Genomic DNA, 23,141 nt, shown 5'->3' on the forward strand with positions numbered 1-23,141 from the left:
AGGACGAGGATGCCCATACGTGATACGACGAGGGGATCCAGACAACGCCTGCCAACGTACACCACCACGGGCCACGCACGGGCACGGCACGGCGCTTGGAGGTTGCCAACCGCCCAACCCTCACCTTCTGGCCTCTGCTCCTGCAGGCCGCTCGTTTCGTGCTCCACCGCCATGGGCGCCTCTGCTCACGCCTGCCGCGTTGGAAACGACTAGTCGGCTCTCCGCCATGGCCTGGCTTCTTCGCCACCAGCATCACACCAAGCTTTCGCCAAACCCCGTGTCAGGAGTTACTCTGGTGTGATCATGCCATAAATCATGGTATCCCAAGCACATGGGATTTGTTAGTGCAGAGTAAGAGTATTTGATAGTATTATTAGTTGTGGATAAGTCGTTTTTTATTTCTAATAACATTGACCCACAGCACGACACTTGAGCATGGCTCGAAAGTACATCAAATATGTTTTTTTTTAAAAAAAAAGGTGCTTTCCTGAGTGTTACTGATGAAGGTAAAACGTAAAACTGCACAAGCAGGTGCTCTGATTGCGAGATTTACAAAATTTGGAGCAGAACAAGATTAGCAATGAATCCATGAAGTCAGACTCTGTATAGTCTGTACAAACTAAAGTTATGAGCAATCGAGAGTTATTAGCAATCGATCATTGCTCGTTAATTCCTTTGCATAGCATTGGTGCACTGCTTCCTAGTCAGACATAGATAGGAAAAATCTAGAAAATGTTTCCCTTGATCATCGTACGCAAATTACTTCAATTGAATGACGATCTTGACGGAGCAATCAGCCTACTTCTTTTCCTTGACAATGGAGAGCTCTTCGAGCCAATCGAGGATCCTACTACGCCGGGCGACGCGCTGGCCGCCGCTCTTGGCGCCGTCGTTCTTCCTGCCCCTCTTCGCCGCCTCCAGCGTGCGCACGGGCTCGATGGCGTCGGGCGAGCACTTGCATCCGAGGCCGTCCCCGAACAGCGCCGCTAATCCGAGCTTCCTGTCAACGGCGGTGGCCACCTGCTCGAACCGCGCGCTCCTGCTGCCCCCGCCTCTCGCCGCGGCGGCGGCGATCTTTGCATCGGCTGCGGAGCGCGACGGTGGTGGGTACACGTCCGGGACGCCGACGACGCCGAGGCGGAACAGGCCCCACGCCGCGGCGGGCTGCGCGGCGGACCCGGTGCTGCGGCGCGGCCGCGCCGAGCGCCGCAGCTGCGGCGACGGGCTCGGGTGCGCGTAGAACACGCTGCTCGACAACGACCGCCGCGGCGGCACGATGGCGGCGCCCTGGTCGGAGGAGGCGCTCTTGGACGACTGGCTCCGGCTGACGCACCCGCTGCTGCTGCCGCTGGAGCTGGCGCTGCGGCTGCCCGACCGCGACACGAGGCCCACGGTGGAAGCCGCCGACTCCGACCTCGGCAGCGTGGTGGCGACGCTCGCGCCATCGCCGGCCGCGGCTGAGGACGGGCGGAGCGGGAGCAGCTTGCCCTGGCAGAAGACCTCGTCGGCCACGCACATGTCCGTGCCCGCGCCCTTGCCGGCCGGGACGATGCCACCGGACGAGAGGATGCAGAACTCGAAGTCGTCGGCCGAGTCCGAGGTGGGGCCGTGGCCGTCGGCCTCGGCGTCGGCGCGAGACTGTGCCGCTGCTGCGTCTGCCATGGTCGGATTCTTTTCCTGGTCCAAGGAGAAAGAATGGGGGGAAGAAATGGTCAGGTTTTCGTAGTGTTGTGGTCTTCTTTTTGGCTTGTTTGGTTTTATCATGGAAGAATAGAAGGGAGAGATGATGTGGTGGTCTCTTTCCGTCATTCGTCCCTGTTGTAGGGACCCTGAGATGTCACTATATAAACACTGCACTTGGCAGCCATTAGTCAAACCTCAAATTCCCAAACGCTGATCTTGGCTAGATTTAAAATGACACTATTTTATCAAGTGACTATTTTGGATGAGAGGCGGAAAATGCACGTATGAAAAAAAAACATAACAAATTGTGTTGACCAATTGATTCCTATTATAAAAAGAACACCAGCTCGCCAAAAAAAATCATTCATGTATTTTAGCTATGTTTAAATGAATGGTTCTGTTAGAGACACGCTTCGAATGTGAAACAAAACCACACATTAAATTAAGTATTTTTTGATAATCTAGTTTGTACCAAATAGAAATTGTGGGACAAAGGTCGGTACATAACCCCCCAAAAAAAATTTGGTTGTGCTTGAAATATGTTCCCATCGAGAGTAGATTATGAGTGTGAGAAAAGATGCTTACCAAAACTAAGATGTTGTTTGGTCCAGAAATGCAAGTGGAAACGTAAATATAATAAATATACACCGTTCATGATTCCAAAATGGATGATTCCTCAATTTTATTTGGCGTGAGAATGGAATGAGCGACGGAGTTTGGCCGTTAACAGAAAAAACTCAAATAGGAGTGGCATCGTGTTTTCCCACACCCATGTCAGATAACGTCGTAACTGATTGCAACTCACCTGGAACAAATAAAAAACAACACAAATGAATAATGGAATTAGATTACATCACAAAGTTCCAACCAAACATGGCTAAATGTCTAGCTGATTTGTTCTAGTACAATATTCAATATGTCATGAAAAAAAAACCCTAAAATATATTTTAGTTAATTAGAAAACCATGTAGTAGTTATTTTGGCTTGCATTAGTAGAAAACGGGCAGATGACAAAAAAGAACATACAAATCAGGTGCTTCGACCATTTAATTGAATGACAAATTGGTGCCACAAGAACAACCTTACAGAAATATGAACATTCGAAAAATCCATTGATCACAAGTTGGGGAGATGGAAATATCTTTTGAATGTTGGAAAAAAAAAAAGACTATAGTGTTTATGAAAGTGTAGGAAAAATGATGGCTTTTAGGGTACCTTGGGGCGCAACAATTTCATAACAGTCGTATGTGAATTTCACAAGAATTAACTCAATTTAACAGGAAAAAAGTTCGTGCATGCTAAAGAGGGCCTTAAATCAGACTAGTGTTAGGTTACACATAAAAATGGAGATGTAACGTTAGCATTCGTATTTCCACTATACTGAGCTTGGTTTTATGATGTGGTAGTGGATTTGAGGTTAAAATTAAAATAGATAGCATGGGTAACTATAACTGGCATTGGAAACAGGAGCATATTTACAATCGTAACAATAATTTAATTGTGCTAACAGTTTGATTTCATATCACACAAATGTTGATTTCATATCATGCACCGAAACAAACACAATAAAAATCACGGTTTACTCCCTAGTCCCTCGGTGGCGTGTGGTCCAATGCAAAGTCAAGAAGTGTGGCACGTACGAAATAGAGTGGTTGAGATATACCAGTACCACAGTAGAAAAGAACACTGGTACACACAAATGTCACTGATCTGAATGTGTAAACAAACTTTTGTTTGAGTTAGTCATGCACTGTGTAATCATCAACAGCTTGAAGATTTGGATTTGCATGCCAACTGGCCGTATGAAAAGGACCCATCGCAGCTAGAGTACGTGTAACCCTTGTGTAAATAAAAATCACCTGGAAAGCGCCACTATTGAACAAGACGACATTTTTTGTTTACTGACCTCATACTGCGGGGAATACGAATATCCAACCAAATCAGTGAAGTGTCAAAAAGAAAACGGCCACTCAGCTTGGATTGAACAAGTGTTTCTATTGAAGCACATTTTAAATTGACAACAAGAAAAACAAGGATATATTTTAATCAATTTTCAAATACTGATGCGGAGAATTTAAGTAGAATGCACATCTACATTTCTATATGGGAACTGCATCGTTGGTCGTCTCGCTGAAATTTGGTTTATGCTAAAAAATATTCTCGCTAAAAAATATTGTTTAAGTAGTGCAGTGAATTTTTAAGGTCAGTCCCAATGGAGTTTCAATAGAGTTTTATGGACATTAAATATGCTGATGTGACATCATATTAATGAAGAGATAGATGATAAGAGCTTTATGTGAGTAGAAAGAGTTTCATGAGAATAAACTCTTCTGTACAGTTTCCAAAATATAAATACGTTGAAGGTTGGCCTAACACGGCTTACACACGAACAAAAGCATTGAGATACTACTAGGAACCACACGATGCTAGTAAGACAATGGGCAACGGCATATGAACAAATGTGCCTCCCTGAATATGTGAAGAAACCTTTTGTACTTATTAGTCCAGCACTATGAAATCCACCGTTTTGAATCTTGGACTTGCCCGCCCCTGGCTGGACCTAACTATCAAAGGACCCGTTCCAGCCAATCCTAGTCCTCCTACTACACTACACTCGTAGTAAAGCAGAATCAGCCGGAAATTGTCTTGCTTTCCTTTGGCTTTGGTTTCTCCAACTGGCCACAGGTGAGACAACGCCCCATTCTGTCTTTTGTTTACTCAATCCACATATGGTAGGGATTTCTTCCTTGACACACACGCCCGGGAAACCCCAAATCCGTCATTACTCGTCAATCACTACCCGACATTACGCCGCGCGATTCCTCCGTAATGACCACTCGAAGATTTGGACAGGTAGAGACCACAGACGTCCTCCAGGATCAGACGTCAGGATCTCACGCCTCGGCATCTCGTTTATTACGCAGTTCATTACAGCCACGGAAGGTTCGGCCGACGGCCGGCCATCGCTCCAACGGCACCGACGCGAGTAGTGCATAGAATAGCGTTCGCAAATTGGCTGCAAAAGGAGGCGCTGATCGAGCGAGCACCGGCGATCTGGCATGGCAAAGCTCCCCGTCGCTCAATTACGCCGCGACGAGACGAGACGACGAGACGAGACCTTTACGTGGATCTGCTGGTGGCCACGGATCGGGCAGCCAGCTCGCAGGTGAGCCGCGTCCGCGCCTCCTGCCCGTGCCCGTGCCGGTGTGGTGGCCATTAGGCTGTCCGGTTTCGGTTGTTCGGCGGCGACGTGTGACGGGACCTTTGTGCGCCACATTAACGGCGGCCCGCGGGGGTCATGCGGCACAGCGGTGGCACTGGGCGCCGCTTTCGGCTCTTTTATTATGGCGGGGGCGCGGAGCGACACGGCCCTGGGTTCGGGTTCCATCCATCGCATCCCATCTACCTGCCGCTTCTCGGTGGCTTCCGCAAAGTCGTTGAAGTGGTCGGCGGCGAGATCGCAACGGCCCAGGTGACGTCGCTTTTGAGTTTTGACGCGAGAACTGGACCACTGCTTCTTATTTGGTCCTGTCTCGTGTCACGATCGGAGCCGTGACACGGTCTCTCCTGGTAATGTCGAGTGCTATGCAGTCCAGTGCAGGCACGAGTCATGGCTGCGCGACTTCTGCTCAGGTTCACAACTTCAGCTCTTGTCGACGTCGTCGTCCGTCACGGAGCCCGTTTTTTGAAAAAAAAATAATAGAGTTGTCCGTCACGGAATTGGCCGTGTAGTTAGTCTCTGTCTCTTCCGCCAGCGGCAGCATTGGGCCGTTGACGGTTGGTTTTTGTGTCGAGGACGCCATTGACGAACGATACGTTCTGTCTGGTTGATTGATGGCCGAGAGGGACGGCCCAGTAGCATTGATAGGCTGCGGCCTGCGTGGGCTGATGATCGGGCCTAGTGGCGACAAGGGCAGGCATCCTGAGTCCTGACGGATGCGAGACGGCCCGTAAACAAGGACTATATAGTAGGCCTAAAAGCGAAAGCATGTCGCCACAAATTGTCTCAGATCGGTCGGTCGCACACAAGCAAGACACAAATTGTCTCAGATCGGTCGGTCGCACACAAGCAAGACTGGGCACGACCTCTTCAAAACCCACGACCACCGAGCGACGCATCTCTCTCTACGACGTGGACACATGGTAAACGTGTGCAGCTATCCAAGAAACGATCATCGTTTCTAGAGCTATAATGCTCATCAGAGACTTCGTAATCAATCGCTTTGCTTATCCAAAAGACTCTGAAATGGCGGCTCTCTGCGCACAAAAGTTCCTCGCATTTTGTTTAGAAAATTGCAAGTTGAGATCAAGTTTTTGGACAAAAACAGAACCGGAACCGGCAGGTCTCGCGATTCAAACGCACGAGCGCATGTGTGTAGCAGGCGGGATATATACGCCACCAGTCATCTCACAGATCGTTTCCACTTTCCAAGTCATGTCGACACTTCGCGTTCGCCGGCTGCTTCCTCGTGCTTCTTTTGACGCGATCGCGCCGCTCTATTCGTTCAGGCCGGCCGGCCAGTGCTCCCAAGGTATAAGTAAGTAACCATGGTCCATCGATGGCTAGAAGATGCGACGCGTGAAATACTGCTGTGTGTTACAAGATCTCAGTTGGTCACTGGAGTTCCGATTCCATCTACGCTACACCTACTATATACCAGTGTCGCCTACAGCTCATCATTACAAGGAGATCAAAAGAGGATCACTAGCGTGATAGATAGATGGCGCAAGACGACTACCTGTCCCTGTGCCTCGCGGCGCTGGTGGCCGCGTGCCAGCAAGCCGGCGCCGAAGACGACGACGCGGCACCGTTACGGGCGAGGGCGGCGTCGTCCGAGCTCCCGCTCGCGCTGCACTACCGCTGCCCGATCTGTGGCAAGGCGTTCGCGTCGTACCAAGCGCTCGGCGGACACAAGGCGAGCCACCGCAAGCCTGCAGCGGCGGCATACGATGGCAGGGCGGCGCCATCGTCGTCATCGTCCCAGCATCGTCAGAAGGGGGCCGCGGAAGCGTCGTCGTCGTCGTCCGGGAGCGGCGCCGGCGCCGGGCGGCACGTCTGCACGGTGTGCCACAGGTACTTCGCCACCGGGCAGGCGCTCGGCGGGCACAAGAGGTTCCACTACCTCCACGGCCCGTCGGTGCCGGCGTCGCTGCCGCCCAGCACTGCGGGCGCGGGCTGGCTTGACCTCAACTCGACGCCCCTTGCGCAAGACGACGTTCCATTTGCCGGCGTCAGACGACGGGGCGAGGATGAGGAGGTTCAGAGATCCTTGCCTTTGCAAGCCAAGAAGCATCGGGCGTCAAATGCTGCGTGAACTAACTAACTGAAAAGCCATGCAACCATGGACGGCTAAATCGAATAAAGATGGCTTGGATAAAAAGTTCACAGATGCATCAAATGGTAGATGCACGGTTGCACTCCGTAGTTGAGTTGTACTAGGAAAAAGCCATGCTACGGTTCTCATGCATGACTCTATTTGTACTATATATACCCTGCAAACTTTCCCTAGGGCTTTGGATAGGGGACAAGTTAATATGAATGTATATAGCTTTGTGTCTGTGCAACTTAATTATTGGTGGCCAAAGATATTTGACATGGCACATGGTTCATAAAAAATTTGCCTCCATGTAAATATTTGTGCGAATTAAAATTATCTCTTAATATTAAGATATTATTACTAGTTCTTCGTTAAAATTGTAAATTTAACCAAGGATAGCCTAATCTTATACACCTATAATAGGCCGATTTTTTTTCATCTCACTTTTTCCCATTGTCCATTACTCACTCTTTAAGTTCGGAGGTACAAAACTTTAGCGAGCACTACACCACTCTTGGTCTAATAGCAACTCCAAAAACTTGACTAAAATTTCAGAGAGGTTTTGTTAGTTCTGATCTCTATAGTTCCATAACAGAGCAGTTTTCGTAGATGATTTGTTTGGATGGCTAACGCTATCTAATTGAGCTTTGGTCAATTGTTAGGGGACTCGTGGATCTACTTGCCTACCAAAAATTGTGCACAGTGAAGCTATAGTTTGTGAGATATAAATTGTTTATCGAGGGGGATAGAATCTATGACTTCTCTATCTGGCTGGTGTTCCTCTTGTTAGAAGATTGTGGTTGTAGTTGATGCTAAGTTGTAACTTTGATGAATGTGTTGCTGCTAGTGTAATTCTCTAGATACTCTAGAGAAGACTTCTTGTACCAATTATTAATTATAGTGAAAACTTGGAATCTTGGAGTGGACCGGTTGGTCCTGTGTTTTTTACTCCTTACCTTGAAGATGTTTTGTTTATTTCTAATGGTAGATGTTTTTTTCATGATTTATCATAAAATGAGAAATTAATTGTGCATTTTATTTGTCCTTTTTACCCCAACATGTGTCTCCCTCACCCCCTCCATGGCTCAATCGCTATACCTCCACCCACACTAGACGGCTGCCTCAGCGCCTTGTTGCTCTGCTCGCCCACCTCTTTTTGCCTAGTTATCCTACCTCTTCTAAGTTTTTTCTAACGCGTGTGAGATGCATTTTCACACAAAATCTCCCCAAAATCTCACAAAATGGTTATGAAAATGTTCACTCGTGGATGTCTGAAAATTTCTCGCTTAGTTTTTGCTATGTGAGTTTAGAATTTGTGTTCAGCAACTTTGTTTTGCTGTTTCTGAGGTTCTGCTTACTGGCGGGGGACTCAGGAGGCTGGAACTTTGTAATTAGCTGGTTGAATGGCTGAGTGCACAACTTTTTAAAATAATATGTACTAAAATCGTCTCATATCGTGATAAAATTTTTGATGCATCGGTCAGTGCCCGCTTGCCAGTGACAAACTTCTCGAAATCTGTCTTCGCCCTTGCCTCTCAACTCTCAAGCCGAAACAGACTCCTTTCAAACAAAAGAAAAACCGAAACTGACTGGCCGGCCCGTCGCGACCAGCCCACTAGTGCATCCTCCATTGCCGCAATTCGGCCTCCAAGCGGCCGGGAGCCCAGCACCGGCATATCACCGGGCCGCCGGTTCCCACCACCACCACCGCGCCACCGCCAGGCGCCAGCGTTTACCGTGCCATATCCTCTCGTTCCCACGAGCGGCCGCGGCGGTGCCACTGCTACTCCTACCGGCCGTAGATAACCCCTAAACCCCGCCGGTTCCCAGTTCCCACCGGCCGCACCATGGCCGAAACGCTCGCCCTCCCGCTGCCTCTCCGCGCGCCGGCGCCACCACCGCGTCCTACAATCCCCAACCCCATCATCGCCCACCGCCAGCCTCACACACCGTCCTCCTCCTCCCCTCCTCGCCTCTTCTCCCCGACCTCCCTCCTCTCCACCTCCCGCCCCACCCCAGCCTCCTCCTCCCGCAAGCCGCGCCTCGGCCGCCCACGCGACACCTCCCGCGGCGACCAGCCGTGGCACCTGCCGCCGTCCCTCTCCCTCCCCGCCCGCCGCGCGCTCCTCGCCCTTCTCGCCGACCCGGCGGAACACGCCTCCCCGCGCGACGTCCTCTCGGCGCTCCCCGAGACCGACCTCCCCGCCGTCGTGAACGCTCTCGCCTCCCGAGGGGGCCACCCCGGCGCCGCCCTCGCCGTGGTCCGCGCCGCGCGGGACCTCCACGGTGACCGCGCTCTCCACCACCCGCGCGTGCTGCCCACTGCCATCCGCGTGTTTGCGCGCGCCGGCTGCCTCGCGGAGGCCTCCGCCCTCCTCGAGGCCGCGCCGGCGCCCGACGCCAGCGCATACACAGCGCTTGTGTCCGAGTTCTCCCGTGCCGGGAGGTTCCGGGATGCGGTCGCCGTGTTCCGGCGCATGGTGGATGGCGGCGTGCAGCCCGCGCTCGTCACCTACAACGTCGTGCTCCATGTCTACTCCAAGATGTCTGTCCCGTGGAAAGAGGTGGTGGTGCTCGTGGACTCTATGAAGGAGGACGGCATTGAGCTGGACAGGTATACATACAACACACTCATTAGTTGTTGCCGCCGAAGGGGCCTTTACAGGGAAGCAGCGCAGATGTTCGATGAAATGAAGGCTGCTGGATTCGAACCTGACAAGGTCACATTCAATTCCCTGCTGGATGTATATGGTAAGGCACGGAGGCATGAGGAGGCGATTGGGGTGCTAAAGAAGATGGAGAATGCGGGATGTACACCTAGCGTGGTGACCTACAACTCACTCATCTCGGCTTATGTGAAGGATGGTTTGTTGGAAGAGGCTCTGGAGCTAAAACAGGAGATGGAGTTCAGGGGGATGAAGCCAGATGTGGTTACATACACGACATTGATCTCTGGCCTTGACAGAATTGGCAAAATCGATGCAGCACTTGCTACATACAGTGAAATGGTGAGGAATGGATGTAGCCCGAACTTGTGCACCTACAATGCATTGATCAAGATGCACGGGGTGAGGGGAAAGTTCACAGAGATGATGATTGTCTTTGATGACCTTAGGTCTGCTGGGTATGTGCCAGATGTTGTCACCTGGAACACGCTCTTGGCTGTGTTTGGGCAGAATGGTCTAGACTCTGAGGTTTCAGGGGTATTCAAGGAGATGAAGAAAGCTGGCTATATCCCTGAGAGGGACACATATGTTTCACTGATTAGTTCATATAGTCGATGTGGTTTGTTTGATCAAGCAATGGAGATATACAAGAGGATGATAGAAGCCGGTATATATCCAGACATTTCCACCTATAACGCTGTTCTATCTGCATTGGCTCGGGGTGGTCGCTGGGTACAGGCAGAAAAGTTGTTTGCTGAGATGGAGGATCGGGATTGTAAGCCAGATGAGCTCAGTTATTCCTCATTGCTTCATGCATATGCTAATGCTAAGAAGTTGGACAAAATGAAAGCTTTATCGGAAGATATATATGCACAGAGGATTGAACCACACAATTGGCTGGTAAAAACATTGGTCTTGGTCAATAACAAAGTTAATAGTTTATCTGAGACAGAAAAGGCATTTCAGGAACTGAGGAGGCGGCGTTGCTCCCTGGACATTAATGTTCTTAACGCCATGGTATCCATATATGGGAAAAATAAGATGGTTAAGAAGGTGGAGGAGGTCCTTACACTCATGAAGGAGAATTCTATCAACCACAGTGCTGCAACCTATAACAGTTTGATGCATATGTATTCTCGTTTAGGTGATTGTGAAAAGTGTGAAGCAATCCTTACTGAGATCAAGTCAAGTGGCATGCGCCCTGATCGATACTCTTATAACACTGTGATATATGCATATGGAAGAAAAGGACAGATGAAAGAAGCCTCAAGGTTGTTCTCTGAGATGAAATGTTCAGGCGTCAAACCCGATATTGTAACATACAATATTTTCATCAAGAGCTATGTTGCCAACTTAATGTTTGAAGAAGCTATTGATTTAGTACGCTATCTGGTTGCCCAAGGCTGTAAGCCAAATGAGAGAACTTACAATTCAATATTGGAGGGCTACTGTAGACATGGAAGGATGGTAGAGGCCAAATCATTCCTTAGCAACCTTCCTAAGATTTATCCTGGAATATCAAAAGAAGAAAAACATAGACTGTTAGAACTGTTGGCAAAACGCACTTCATAAGACGGTTGATAAGAATCAAACCCTTTTTCTGTGCATGATAGGTAGATAATACTAAGACTAAACTTAGCGGCATGTACATTGGAGTGGACTTGTATAGATTACATGTGTTCTGATTCTGAAAAAGAATTGAAAGAAGCCATTAAATACATACAGTTCTCTGTTAAATTTGCAGGGATCTGGTGTTGTAGGATCTGGATCTCCATAACAAATGAGTCACCTTGTTTTTGTAATGACATTTGACATTTCAAACCTGATGTGTTGGAGGTTTTGCCTATGAGCACTGTGTTATGCGCTGATGTTTGTTCTTATTTTTGTAAAAGAGCAGCTCAAATTTAGTCCTAGTTCAATTTGTATGCGATGTGTGTTCCTTAATTGTTTATGATTTTATCTCTTTGTTTCTCTTCGCCGAAAATATTAAATGGTGTTTGCATTCTCATGGGAAAGTAAAAACGAGTTTATGGTGCTACATCTAGTTTTCTATTTCAATGAAGTTATCATAAAAGTTAATGGGTTTATGGTGCTACATTCAAGGGACTGTACCACTTGTAATCCTTGAGTTACTTTGTTATAGATCTGATTTTTCACTTGTAGTTGCCTGAATTATTACTATTATATCTCCATGGTTGTCAGCAACTTGTGTTTTCTCTCTCTTCATATTTCAATGCACTGAACGGGGATGATCCTCCGTTGGAGCTCTTTGAAACCTGGCCTTAGACGGTGTTTTCGGTGACAGTTTTATTTGTCGGTACATGAAGTCATGGACCTGTGTTAAGAAAAGGTAGGAGCCTCAGCATTTTTGTATGTTTAATTTGCTAAGTCCACTGTTTCATTTTCCTTGTATTATTCTTGCATTTAAATTCAGGATGAGTTTTCTCAGAGATTATCCTGGTTGCTGAGGAACCTTTTGTGATGATAGTTGATATCCTTACTGCCAGCTGATGCCTATCTGTGTACAATGAAATCCCAGTGAAACCACAGGCATTAGTAATTATGAGGCCTTGTATTAGGTCACATTTCGTGAAAAATATATTTCTCGGATGTTGCTCTCATGTTTTAGCTTGCGCAGATGACTAGTCTCATTTCCCATAATGTGCAGAGTTTTGAACATGCTGTGTTGGTTCTATGTTTTTTCTAGCATGCTTCTTTCCATCACTGTTTAGTATAGTTATTTATTTTTAAGTGATCATGCATTGGTCTGGGGTTATTCCCTTTTATGAATATTGAATAGCATATGCCTTGTCTGCTCCAAGATAGAATGTTTGAACTATACAGTGGTCAGTGGCATGCTTACAATTTTTATTTTTATATTTCTATTTTGAAAGTTCCGCACATTTTTAGTTGATGTATGGATTGGGGGACTGCACCGCTTGTAACCTGTGAGTTGACTTACTTTGTTGTAGATCTGTGTTTTCATTTGTGGGATTGTCATCGTTATTAGGTCTGCATGATTATTTTATGAAATATGAACAACCTGTGTTTTTTTTCCATGGGAGCTCCGTGTAAACCTAACCTGATTATGTTGTTTCCAAAGATAAGTGGCAATGCACATTTTTTGTCGGCGCAAGAAGTCAGGAACCTGTGCTAAGTCAAGGTAAGAGGTTCAGCATTATTGTATTCTGATTTTCTAGTTGTTTTCCTTGGAATTCTGCTGTGCTGTTTTTCTTGGTGTTATCCTTATGTTTAATTCTTTTTAATGGTTTCTCAAAGATTTATCCTTGTTGCTGAGGAGCCCTTTTGGGATGATAGTTGATTTCCTTATTGCCAGCTGATGCCAGTCTGCTTACAGTGAAATCTGGGTGAGACCACACCATTAGCAATCATGAGATCTTCCATTAGCTGGCATATTGCAAAATTTTATACTGTTTTTCTCTTGGGTGTTGCATTTATATGTTAGCTTGAGCAGTTGATTAGTCATTTATTTCTCATACTGTTCCAAAGCAGTAGGTGGCAGTCATGTTGTCTTGTTTAGTTCACCCAAAAACCAAAAAATTCTCTGTCACATCGAATCTTGTGGCACATGCATGAAGTATTAAATATAGACGAAAACAAAAACTAATCACACAGTTGGACTGTAAATCGCGAGACGAATTCTTTTGACCCTAGTTAGTCTATGATTGGACAATATTTACCACAAACAAACGAAAGTGCTACAGTAGCGAAATTCAAAAAAAATTACATCTAAAGTTGTGAATATGTTGCGTCGCTTCTTTCCATGCCTGTGTTGCTATGCATAGTTATTTTCCCCCCGAAGAACCTCGTGTACTTATATTATTATTACAATGGCCTATATATCACCGATACCAGCTACTAGTTGCAATCTCCTTAATCATGGGTTTACTGATGTAACTTCAAATTGACCTTAACATGAGTAAGAGAGTTTGAATTATTTACCGGCCATTGCCCGAACTTTTCACTTGCATTCACGTGGTTTGGAGACAGTATATTGAATGAGGACGTGAACTTTTGTGACAGGTACGTAGTTTGTAATACAGATTACAGTGACTCAGTTAATGTTGAAGTACCGGATCATGTGTTCCTTACTTTTGCAATAGTTGCGGGATCAATACCAATCAACTTTGCGTGCACCTCCAACGGAAGACAACTGATTTATTTGGCCGGTACACAAAACACATGGCATATGAAGCATGGAGGAAGTGTTCAGACCCTTTTTCAATGAGACAGGTTTCTTCAGCTGGTAAGTTTTGTAACGCCGCCGCTGTGCTAATTGATGCTTCAGTTTGCTTTGCAAGGTGTGCCAAACTGTGCGGCGCAACCGAAAGGTGCCCTGTGTTCCATATCCTCCTGCAGTGACGCCGGCCCCCTTTGCTCCCTGCTGGCGACTACGTATACTGGTGAGTGTCTAGTAACAATATAGGTTGTTGAGAGGCAGGCATCTTTGTTGCCGTCTCAGATGATTGAGGCTGCCATGCCATCAGGCGTGGCGGTGGTGATGCGCTCAAATTCCATGATGGTGTTGGGCATCTACCCTCTGAATCACGAGATGTACTGTTGAGTTCCAACAACTTTCGGGGTGCCTTCTTTTGCAGTGGGAATTTTCATAAAGCAACTTTGCGAATTGCGACAAGCTTTCAGAAGGGAAAAAAAAAACTGGGGGTCGTACATGTGTCAATTCTCACTGTCACATGCATATCCCTTACTGAAATTTCTCATTAAACCGCGACCGACAGTAATAAGCAATAGCAAGATGTTATCGGTTCATGCGGGTAGATGGTGATGACTGGATCTACGACGTCTGCATCTCGTCTCGACAAAATATTCCCGTGCCCGGTTCCAGAACGTGAGCACCAAACACCGAAGGGCCCCTTTCCGGTTGCGGCTGCATGCAACTTGCTGGGGCTGCAAATCCCCTTTTCGTCGCGGTCGCGGGGGGATGAACAATAATTGTTGCCGCCAACGATTTGTTAATGAGGTACCGACACCGGTGGCCTGGTCATCAATGATTTGTGTATCCCTCCCGTGATGGAATAGAAGAGAAGGAATGCGTGCGTGGTGGTGGACGACGACGGGCCATAACGCCGCGCGCGCAGCAAGAACTGGAGAGAGACGAACCAGCCTGGAAGTGGAACCAACCAGTCCATCTCATCTATCAGCTGGCCTGGGCTGGACCGGACTGCAGCGCAGGGTGCAGGGTGGGGATCCCGGCGTTCGTGGTACTGTCACGAGCGGGATTCGCATGGATCCACGGTGCCAGAGACTCGGACGTCCTTACTAGCGCGATATTTCCTAAAAAAAAAAAAACTAGCGCGATAAGAATTACAGTACGGTAAGAAAGATCCAGCAGTGATGGCGTTATGCCGTGCAAAACAGCTCCTAAAAGATGCTCAGTAATCAGCGCCATTAGGTTCGCTGTAAATTAGCGGCCACATCCCGGCTCTTTCGAGTGCGCGGGTGTAACTGTAAATGTACAACGGAGCCGGATCCGATCAGGTTACAGGCTTTACTACAGCTGCGGACCGCGTGGCGCGGTGTCAACAATGGCAGCCACCGCCTCACGGGCTTCCAATTCCACTCCACGACCGACGAGCGACGAGTGCAAAATGCTGTACACCTGCACACGTCTCGCCTCGCACCGTAGATACATAGACGACGCTAGGACAGGATCACAGGAAAGCTGCGTTCGCGTTCGGTTGGTTGCGCGTAGTAGTAGGTGAAAGGCCACTGTCCCTACTCGTAGTCACTAGTGGTAGACTCGTATCGTAGAGTAGAAATATTAACACGCGTCGTGGCGTGGTGAGTGGTGACCACACACGGCGCTGATCGTGGTGCACGCCATCGTTGTCGTATGATTGGTACGGCGCACGAAGAGGCTTGGAATCTACGTTTGTTGCCATGCCACACCTGCGCCAGCTATTCGCCTTTATTTGTTTTTTTTTTCTCATTCATGCCGCTAAAAAAATTCCGTCCCTCCGTCACCGACACACCTCACCCATTCTCAATGCCTTGTTGTTTGCAAGAGGACTTGTAAGGCCTTGTTTAGTTTGCAAAATTTTTTGTTTTTGGGTACTGTAGCATTTCGTTTTTATTTGACAAACATTGTCTAATCATGAAGTAACTAGACTCAAAAGATTCATCTCACAAATTACAGATAAACTGTGCAGTTAGTTTTTATTTTCGTCTATATTTAATGCTTCATGCATGCGATCAAAGATTCGATGTGAAGGTGAATCTTGAAAATTTTTGCGAACTGCTCGTACGTGTGCAGAAATTTAAGGCCTTGTATAGATGCTAAAATATTTTGAATTTCGCTACTATAGTATTTTCGTTTGTTTGTGGTAAATATTATCTAATTATAGATTAACTAGGATCAAAAGATCCGTCTCGCGTTTTACAGGTAAACTGTATAATTAATTTTTTTATCTATATTTAATGATTTATACATGTGACGAAAGATTCGATGTGACGGAGAATTTTGAAAACTTTTTAATTTTTGGGGTGAACTAAACAAGGCCTAAGTGGCAAAAATACTATATGGAGTACTAGCTGCGTCATCACACGACACACGCTGTAGATAGTAACCTCTGCCATATACGTATCACCAGGCAGCAGCTGGATCAGATCAGATCAGATGAGCATTTGGCCACAAAGCACACAACTCGCTATCGCGACGCCAGTGGCAATGCTTGTCCTTGTCCTTCGCAAAGGTGCAAGATCGGCAGATCCATAGCCGCGAGCGAGCGAGCATCGCGACATGCTAGCTGCAGCGTTTCGTGCAAACAACAAACAAGCAAAGGCCATGCCAAAGCAACAGAGACACATCCCAACAAACACCTCTTGCCAGCGGGATGCCAGGCCGTTCCGGACAGGGACATGGATGAACAAGACGGATCTCGTCTCATGATGATTATAAAAAGAAAAGGGATGCTCATGCATGGATGGGGACGGTGGGATCATCCAATGGCAATAATAAAGATATAAATAAATCATCTCAATGGGGTCGCAATAGTAGTACAGAAAAAGAGAAGGAGAAAGAATCCGAGGCGACGGTGGTACGTCCGCACCACACCAAACGTATCACCGTCACCGAATGTGAGTGGCACTGCACTACTACACACACGACTACACGACCGGCCCGGTTAAACAACGGACAAGAATTGAACACAGCCGCGCCGGAGACGGGTGGCCGTCAATGGACGTGAGCGCCAGCGGGGTCCGACTCCGAAAGGCACGGCGCACCGGCTGCATGCATCTGCGTCAGAACTCTGCTCGTCGTCGTCCCGGGGGGACCCAGCTGGCTGGCCGTGCGGTGCTGGTGCAGCCGGTGCAGGCGCCACCCGCTCACGCGCGCCGTCGGCGTGCGCTCCGTGCCTAGGCGAGCAGGGCCACGAGGCCCAGCGCCAACGCCATGATTCCGCCTGCCACGGTCCTTCCAGCACCCTGCAGATTCACCAACAACGAGGCATTCGTCAGTCAGCGATACTACCAGTCACGTGATCCTGTAGCAGTGTCTGTAGTTAACAGTAGTAGTATACTAGCACTCTACACTAGCGCTCCTGTACAGTTTGTAGCCTGGCTTTGTGTGCACATGAGGCCTACAATTACCTAATGGTGATGGTGGTTGATTAGTACTGACTGTTATTTAGTGTGCAAAGAGGCTTCCAGAATGCAGGGTTGTTTACTTTGTTTAGTGACTGCACGGTACACATAAGCACCGTGCAAATTTCATATTAATACCACTGTACAACGTAGTACTCCTACATGTATAGTTGTACGTGATGGAATACTAAATGGTGACAGCTAATCTTCGAGTGTCGCAACATTCAAATCCTCGCATTAACAATGTCCGTGACGCGGCTGGAAGCACAAGCACATGCGTCCCTGCCCGACATGTCGGCGCAGATTGGATCTATACTCAAACAATTAGACACTCATTTATGGTCACTGGTTAGGTGCATGACTTTATCTCCGATAAAAATTTGAGCATGGCCGTAGATTAACAACACTGTCAGATGTGAATTCTAACCGTAGTGTTAACTTTTACACTCTAAGATGGAAATTCCAGTGTACTCAAGCTTAAGATGGAAATTCAGGCACACAATGAGGTTGCTGTTGCAGATGAAAATTGGAAAAAGCAGAGCAGAGCGCAACGTACCGCGGTGTCGGCGGCGGCGCCATCGCCGACCGGGCCGGGTGCATCGGCTTCGCTGGCCGCAGGCGCCTTAGCCTTGGACTTCTTGGTGCTGGTGGGTGCCTCGGCGACGACGGGGGCGGGGGCGGGGGCCTTGGACTTCTTCTTCTTGTTCTTGGAGGAGGACTTCTTCTTCTTGGACGGTGCGGGCGCGGGGACCTCGGCGGGCTTGGTGGGAGGGGAGGCGGGGGCGGGGGCCGGGGGCGAGGCGGCGGGCGGAAGCTCGGCGACCGGTGGGGAGGCGGCGGGCGGGGTGGCCTTGGCCTTGGGAGCCGGGGCGGGAGGGGACGCCTTGGGAGTGGACTTGGGCGGCGCCGCGGCGGGAGCCAGGGTGGCGGGCGGGGTGGCTGCGGGCGCCGGGGTGGCCGGGGTGGTGGTGGGTGGCGCGGCGGCCGGGGCCACGGTGGCGGGGGTGGTGGGTGGCGCGGCGGCGGGTGCGGGCGTCTTCTTGGTTGGGGTCGCTGGCGTGGTGGCTGGCGCGGTGGCCGGGGCCGGGGTGGTGGTCTTCTGCGCCACGGCGGAGTGCGCGGCCATGAGGCAGAGTAGCGCGAGGCAGAGAGCGCCGGCGCGCGCCATTGCTGCGGTGGTGGTGGTGGTGTGCGGGCGTGTGCTCTGCTGCTCTCTGTGGGCTGCTGCTGCCCGGGTGCCGTCTGCTTCGGCGGTTGAAGTGGCAGAGAGGGGATAAATAGCAGCGGCAGCCGGCAGGGCAGGGAAGGAAAGCGAAGGGGGAGGACAGCCAGGAGAGGAGGGAGAAGCGGCGGGACGGGAGATGCCGCGGCGCTATTGCAATTTTCACAACTGGCGGTGGGACCACGGGGCCATGTGGAGGGTGGGGGTGGGGGTGCGCCCGCGCTGGTTGGTGGCACGCGTTCACGTGGGTGGATGGGCCGATGAGTTGTGTTGGTGCTGTGCAGGACGAGGCGAGGGCGACCTGTTGGAGCCGTTGGTTGGGGGCAGTCGGTGCAGTGCAGTGGACACGCACGCGTCGGGACGCAGCGGCGTCCGCGGCCCAGAGAAGGGAGCTGGGCCCGTTGGACCGGTTGTTGTTCGGGCTTTACTGGTGGGTTTGGAAGCGGTAATTCTGCGCATGTACTGCTGACATTAAAAATTGTTTTGGGCAAGGCCTTTTTATGTTGCGAGATGATGATGTGGGTCTATTTTTTTTTTTGAAAAGTCTGCACTTTATTATATCTGGAGAGAAACATTTACATCATGAGACACCAGTTCTTGTACAAACTCTGGGAGGGGATCAATCCAAACATGCGACCGATCCGGGTCCCAATTCAACCCAATTCGAGCAAGCTCATGTGCACACCTATTGCTAGAGCGTGGCACATGAACAACATCAGCTCGAATAAAATTCATAGACATCAGAAACTTTGCTTCTCTAAACAACACGCCACAAGCTGAAAAATCATAAGAGCGGGATTGTAGAGCATCAACAAGAGTTGTCGAATCAGTCTCCAAGATGATCTGGGACAAACCATGATCTATTGCTACATACAAGGCAGCAAGACAAGCCTGGGACTCAGCACTCAATGCATCATGTACCACATTGATTCTACCTGCTCCAGCCACCACTGAAGCACCTGTGTGATCCCTCACAATAAAACCCCAAGCACCTTTCTTCTCAGCCTTTAAAAAGGCTCCATCAAAATTAATCTTTAGAACATCAGTTGTAGGGGGAACCCAACAAGAAATCCCACTTTTCCTCTTAATTGGTCTGTCCTGTGTATGAAGAGTATCAACATATTTCATAGAAAGCACCTTGTGAACCATCTCCTCAGTAGATATGATTTTATCCCCAGCATTCGCCTTATTACGAGCATCCCACCAAAGCCAAAGAAAACCAATCACTAACAATGTTTTATCCTCCTCGAGAAAAAGAATTTTGGTGGCAACCTGTTTTGCAGAGTTAAGATCAATCAAAGTTAGACGAAGCTCCTCTAAGTTTAAAGCTCTCCAACATTTCTTGACAAATTTGCATCTAAGAAAACAATGTCCACCATCCTCATTTAGCCTCCAACAGACAGGACAACGTGTATCAATATCCATTCTCCGACGAAAAATATTCATGCGAAGGGGCAAGCTATTATGTGTAAACCTCCAGAAAAAAAGTTTCACCTTCGGTGGACAATGAAGCTTCCAGATCTTGTGCCAATTGTTGTTACAGGGAGAAATCAAGCTAGCACTAGTTTCTCCAATTTGCCTTCTTTTTGATAGTTCTTTCATATCTGTAAGAACATGATATGCAGATTTGACTGAGAAGTCTCCCTTAGGATCATAATGCCAGGCCAAAGTATCCTCCATTCCATTTTTCAGCGGTATAGAAAGAATGTTTTTTACATCTGCTTCCCAGAAAATATTAGTTACCAGATTTCTGTCCCATTCACCAGAAATTGGATCAATTAGTTCAGAGACCTTATTTAAAATTGTTTGTCCCCTAGGCGTACAAGGTCTTCTAGTAACACCCTGTGGGATCCAAGGATCTGTCCAAATATTGATTTGAGTGCCATCACCAACCCTCCAAATAAGTCCATCTTTTAGTGCTTGTACCCCCCGAACAATGCTTCTCCATGCATAAGAAATTCCCGGCTTCTCCACTACTGACAAGAGATCACCATCTGAAAAATATTTAGATCTCAGAACCCGAGCACATAGAGAATCATGAGCACCAAGAAATGCAACTTTCCGGACAGACTCAGAACCTATTTAGAGACTGTTTGGCTAGTTTGGAGTGAAACCTGGAATTATTCCCGCTGATCAATGTTATACAACTTAGACCAGCATTCCAGCTGGGAATCCTTCCAGGTATCCATTACGAGATGGTCCAAAGCAGGTTCCGGGAGCCACTCACGCGACGGCCATCGAGCGGAGGGGCTCACAAGATCTACTTTGGGCCTAGGGTCCATCTCAATTTCTTCCATTTTATTAAAGCTTACCTGGTAAATTCACAACACTAACAAAAACTAATTCATAACACAAAAGGTCTAAAAGTAGTACTAAGACTATAGTAGGTGAAGTTTTGCATCTTTTTTTTTTCATGATCGAGTCATTCACTCGTATCTTATTTAGAGAAAAAAGTTTCACAAAACAACACAGACAAATCTTGACGGCGAGGAGCCATCAACGTTGACCCGAGAACACAACCTAGCGACTTGAACACAACCTAGTCATTCACCCGTATTTTCATCATAGGATGACGAGTAAACAACTTAAATGAAACGTCAAGTGAACTTGGGAGGAAAAGAACACCACAACGAATGCAAGAGCACTCCCGGTGCAGAAACCATCGTGGTTTCTATAGATATTAATTGCAGTGCCACCTAAGCATTTTACTGATGTGGCAAGAGAGTTATTGAAGAGAGAGAGCAAAAATCATAGAAATTGGGTCTAAGTTAGAAACCATGTCTACACAAAATCCAAGACATAAAGTGATATGGTTGGCTAAGAATGGAGAGAGAATGGATGTGATTGGATAAAAAAATATTCTATAGAAACTATCCATTGTGACCATAATTTCTATATATAGTGTCTATAAAAATTAATAAGTATAGAAACTACATGTAGTTTCTAGCATTGGGAGTGCCCTAATGCTTTCCCCCCATGGTATCATTGATTGCCGATCACCCCTAATCTAAGTGAATTTAATGTTTATTGCTTCTCTATCAAGCTCTCACTTGATCTCAAAGGCACATAGAACAAGAGATCCACTTTACGCCTCCTTTTTGCCAGAGTTGCGCTTCACCTCTGCCGGTGGTTGATCATAATACCCCTTATAGTCTTCACCTCCGCCGGTGGTTGAGCATAATACCCCTCTATAATCAAATATTCTTGAGCACCAACATAATTTTCTTGTTGTGCTTCACGATATAACCCACAATCAATCTTGTGGTTGAATCAAAATATTTTATAAATTATGTTTATGTAATTTTATTATCTAGAAAACATCAACACACAAACAGATATATATATATATGACTAATTTTTTGTTGTATATTTTTATATACAATGCACTAGAAAATCTTGACCAATGTGGTCCTCTCGTTGGGGGCCTCCTCCATTTCAAAGAGCCCAATATCACCAAATTACAACTCTTACACATACTATCGGGGGGGGGGGGGGGGGGGGGGGGGGGATGCTCCGTGACACCAGTTTTGTTTCACGCGAATAGTGAAGATGTATGTGAACACTGTAAACAATAGAGTAAATAGTGTTCAAACCGTATTCACCAGTGTAGCGCTTAATAGTGTTTGGTATGGTATATAATTCAATGGTTGTTTCTACGTTAGTCAATAGTGGCAGAGCCACCAGGGGAGCTCCTATTTATTCATAGTTGAGGGATCTTATAATGTGGTGAGTGAGAGGTAAATCTCGAGAAAACCTTTCAAAAATGCCAAGAGAGCCCTCACAATTCCAAGACAGTACATATATACTCTCGTCCTCCAAAACCCATGGCAGGGTGTGGACCCTCCACAATTCAACCTCTAATAAGAAAAAACTAAAATCAATCAGTGTTAAAACTGATTGTTGAAGCATGCATACTCCAAAAATACACTTGCTTTTGACTATTTTACCAAAGTGTGGGCCGGGCAAATTTTTCCTTTTGTTATTATTATTTTTTTTGTATTATGATGCGATTACTACATCATTTTCTGCTGAGATCTAAAGCATGGTATTGTTATTGATATGGAGTTCATATAATTTAGATCGTTAGATCATTTTATAAAAGTCCAACAATGCATATTTTTTTCTCATAATTTATAGATATTTTTTAATAAACATAGGCTTCATTTTAACACTGTTGTATACACGTTATTAATAGTAAGGTTTCTTCCTCATCAACAGTTTGCACCGACACAAATCGTTAGGAGTTGGCGAGTCATATCAAAATTATCGGATAATCAGTCGGCTCTGCCAATGATGGCGTAGCATATAGTTGGTGCTTTTGCTTTCCTTAATCATCGGTCTTCATTGATACGCCTTTGCCTGGAACTTTCTTTCGCACATGCCTGGACTAACAGAACGTGTGTGTCCTGCTGCTCCGCATGATACGTTTACTGCACATGAGTTTAGCATAGTTCTGTACTCGGTTAGTCACTAACTCAGGGATGGTCGTATTTCTTGCTATTTCTCCATTTCTGGACGATGTGCACGACTATGCATCAACTGATCTCGTCATTCTAAAGATCTATCGATCTTCAAAGGTGTTTGTATAGTAGAGATAGATGCGTCTTTACTTGTGTTTTAGCAAAA

The 23,141-nt window shown here is 47.4% G+C and overlaps 4 protein-coding genes across 4 annotated transcripts; 2 read left to right on the top strand and 2 right to left on the bottom strand.

Annotated features, from left to right (window-relative positions):
• LOC8078984 lies at nt 502–1,662 on the bottom strand. Its single transcript, XM_002463067.2, has one exon. The coding sequence runs from the start codon at nt 1,660–1,662 to the stop codon at nt 799–801; it is 864 nt and encodes a 287-aa protein (XP_002463112.1). The 3' UTR covers nt 502–798.
• Nucleotides 6,269–7,279, top strand: LOC8058384 (zinc finger protein 1). The gene has a single exon (XM_002460906.2). The coding sequence runs from the start codon at nt 6,405–6,407 to the stop codon at nt 6,996–6,998; it is 594 nt and encodes a 197-aa protein (XP_002460951.1). The 5' UTR covers nt 6,269–6,404; the 3' UTR covers nt 6,999–7,279.
• LOC8078985 (pentatricopeptide repeat-containing protein At5g02860) lies at nt 8,729–11,513 on the top strand. Its single transcript, XM_002460907.2, has one exon. The coding sequence runs from the start codon at nt 8,849–8,851 to the stop codon at nt 11,237–11,239; it is 2,391 nt and encodes a 796-aa protein (XP_002460952.1). The 5' UTR covers nt 8,729–8,848; the 3' UTR covers nt 11,240–11,513.
• LOC110433192 (classical arabinogalactan protein 9-like) lies at nt 16,648–18,626 on the bottom strand. The gene is made up of 2 exons (XM_021454987.1): nt 17,850–18,626; nt 16,648–17,134 (listed from the first exon to the last, which is right to left on the bottom strand). Exons 1-2 carry the CDS (start codon nt 18,459–18,461, stop codon nt 17,066–17,068), a joined length of 681 nt encoding a protein of 226 aa, XP_021310662.1. The 5' UTR covers nt 18,462–18,626; the 3' UTR covers nt 16,648–17,065.

This window comes from Sorghum bicolor, chromosome 2 (assembly GCF_000003195.3).
Source record: "Sorghum bicolor cultivar BTx623 chromosome 2, Sorghum_bicolor_NCBIv3, whole genome shotgun sequence".
Taxonomy (NCBI): domain Eukaryota; kingdom Viridiplantae; phylum Streptophyta; class Magnoliopsida; order Poales; family Poaceae; genus Sorghum; species Sorghum bicolor.

Bases quoted from the DNA above. Each gene is read 5' to 3' on its own strand.
- LOC8078984 (XM_002463067.2), bottom strand. From the start codon at position 1,662: ATGGCAGACGCAGCAGCGGCACAGTCTCGCGCCGACGCCGAGGCCGAC.
- LOC8058384 (XM_002460906.2), top strand. From the start codon at position 6,405: ATGGCGCAAGACGACTACCTGTCCCTGTGCCTCGCGGCGCTGGTGGCC.
- LOC8078985 (XM_002460907.2), top strand. From the start codon at position 8,849: ATGGCCGAAACGCTCGCCCTCCCGCTGCCTCTCCGCGCGCCGGCGCCA.
- LOC110433192 (XM_021454987.1), bottom strand. From the start codon at position 18,461: ATGGCGCGCGCCGGCGCTCTCTGCCTCGCGCTACTCTGCCTCATGGCC. The intron at 17,135-17,849 runs GTACGTTGCGCT...GTGAATCTGCAG, and splicing joins GCGCCGCCGCCGACACCGCG to GGTGCTGGAAGGACCGTGGC.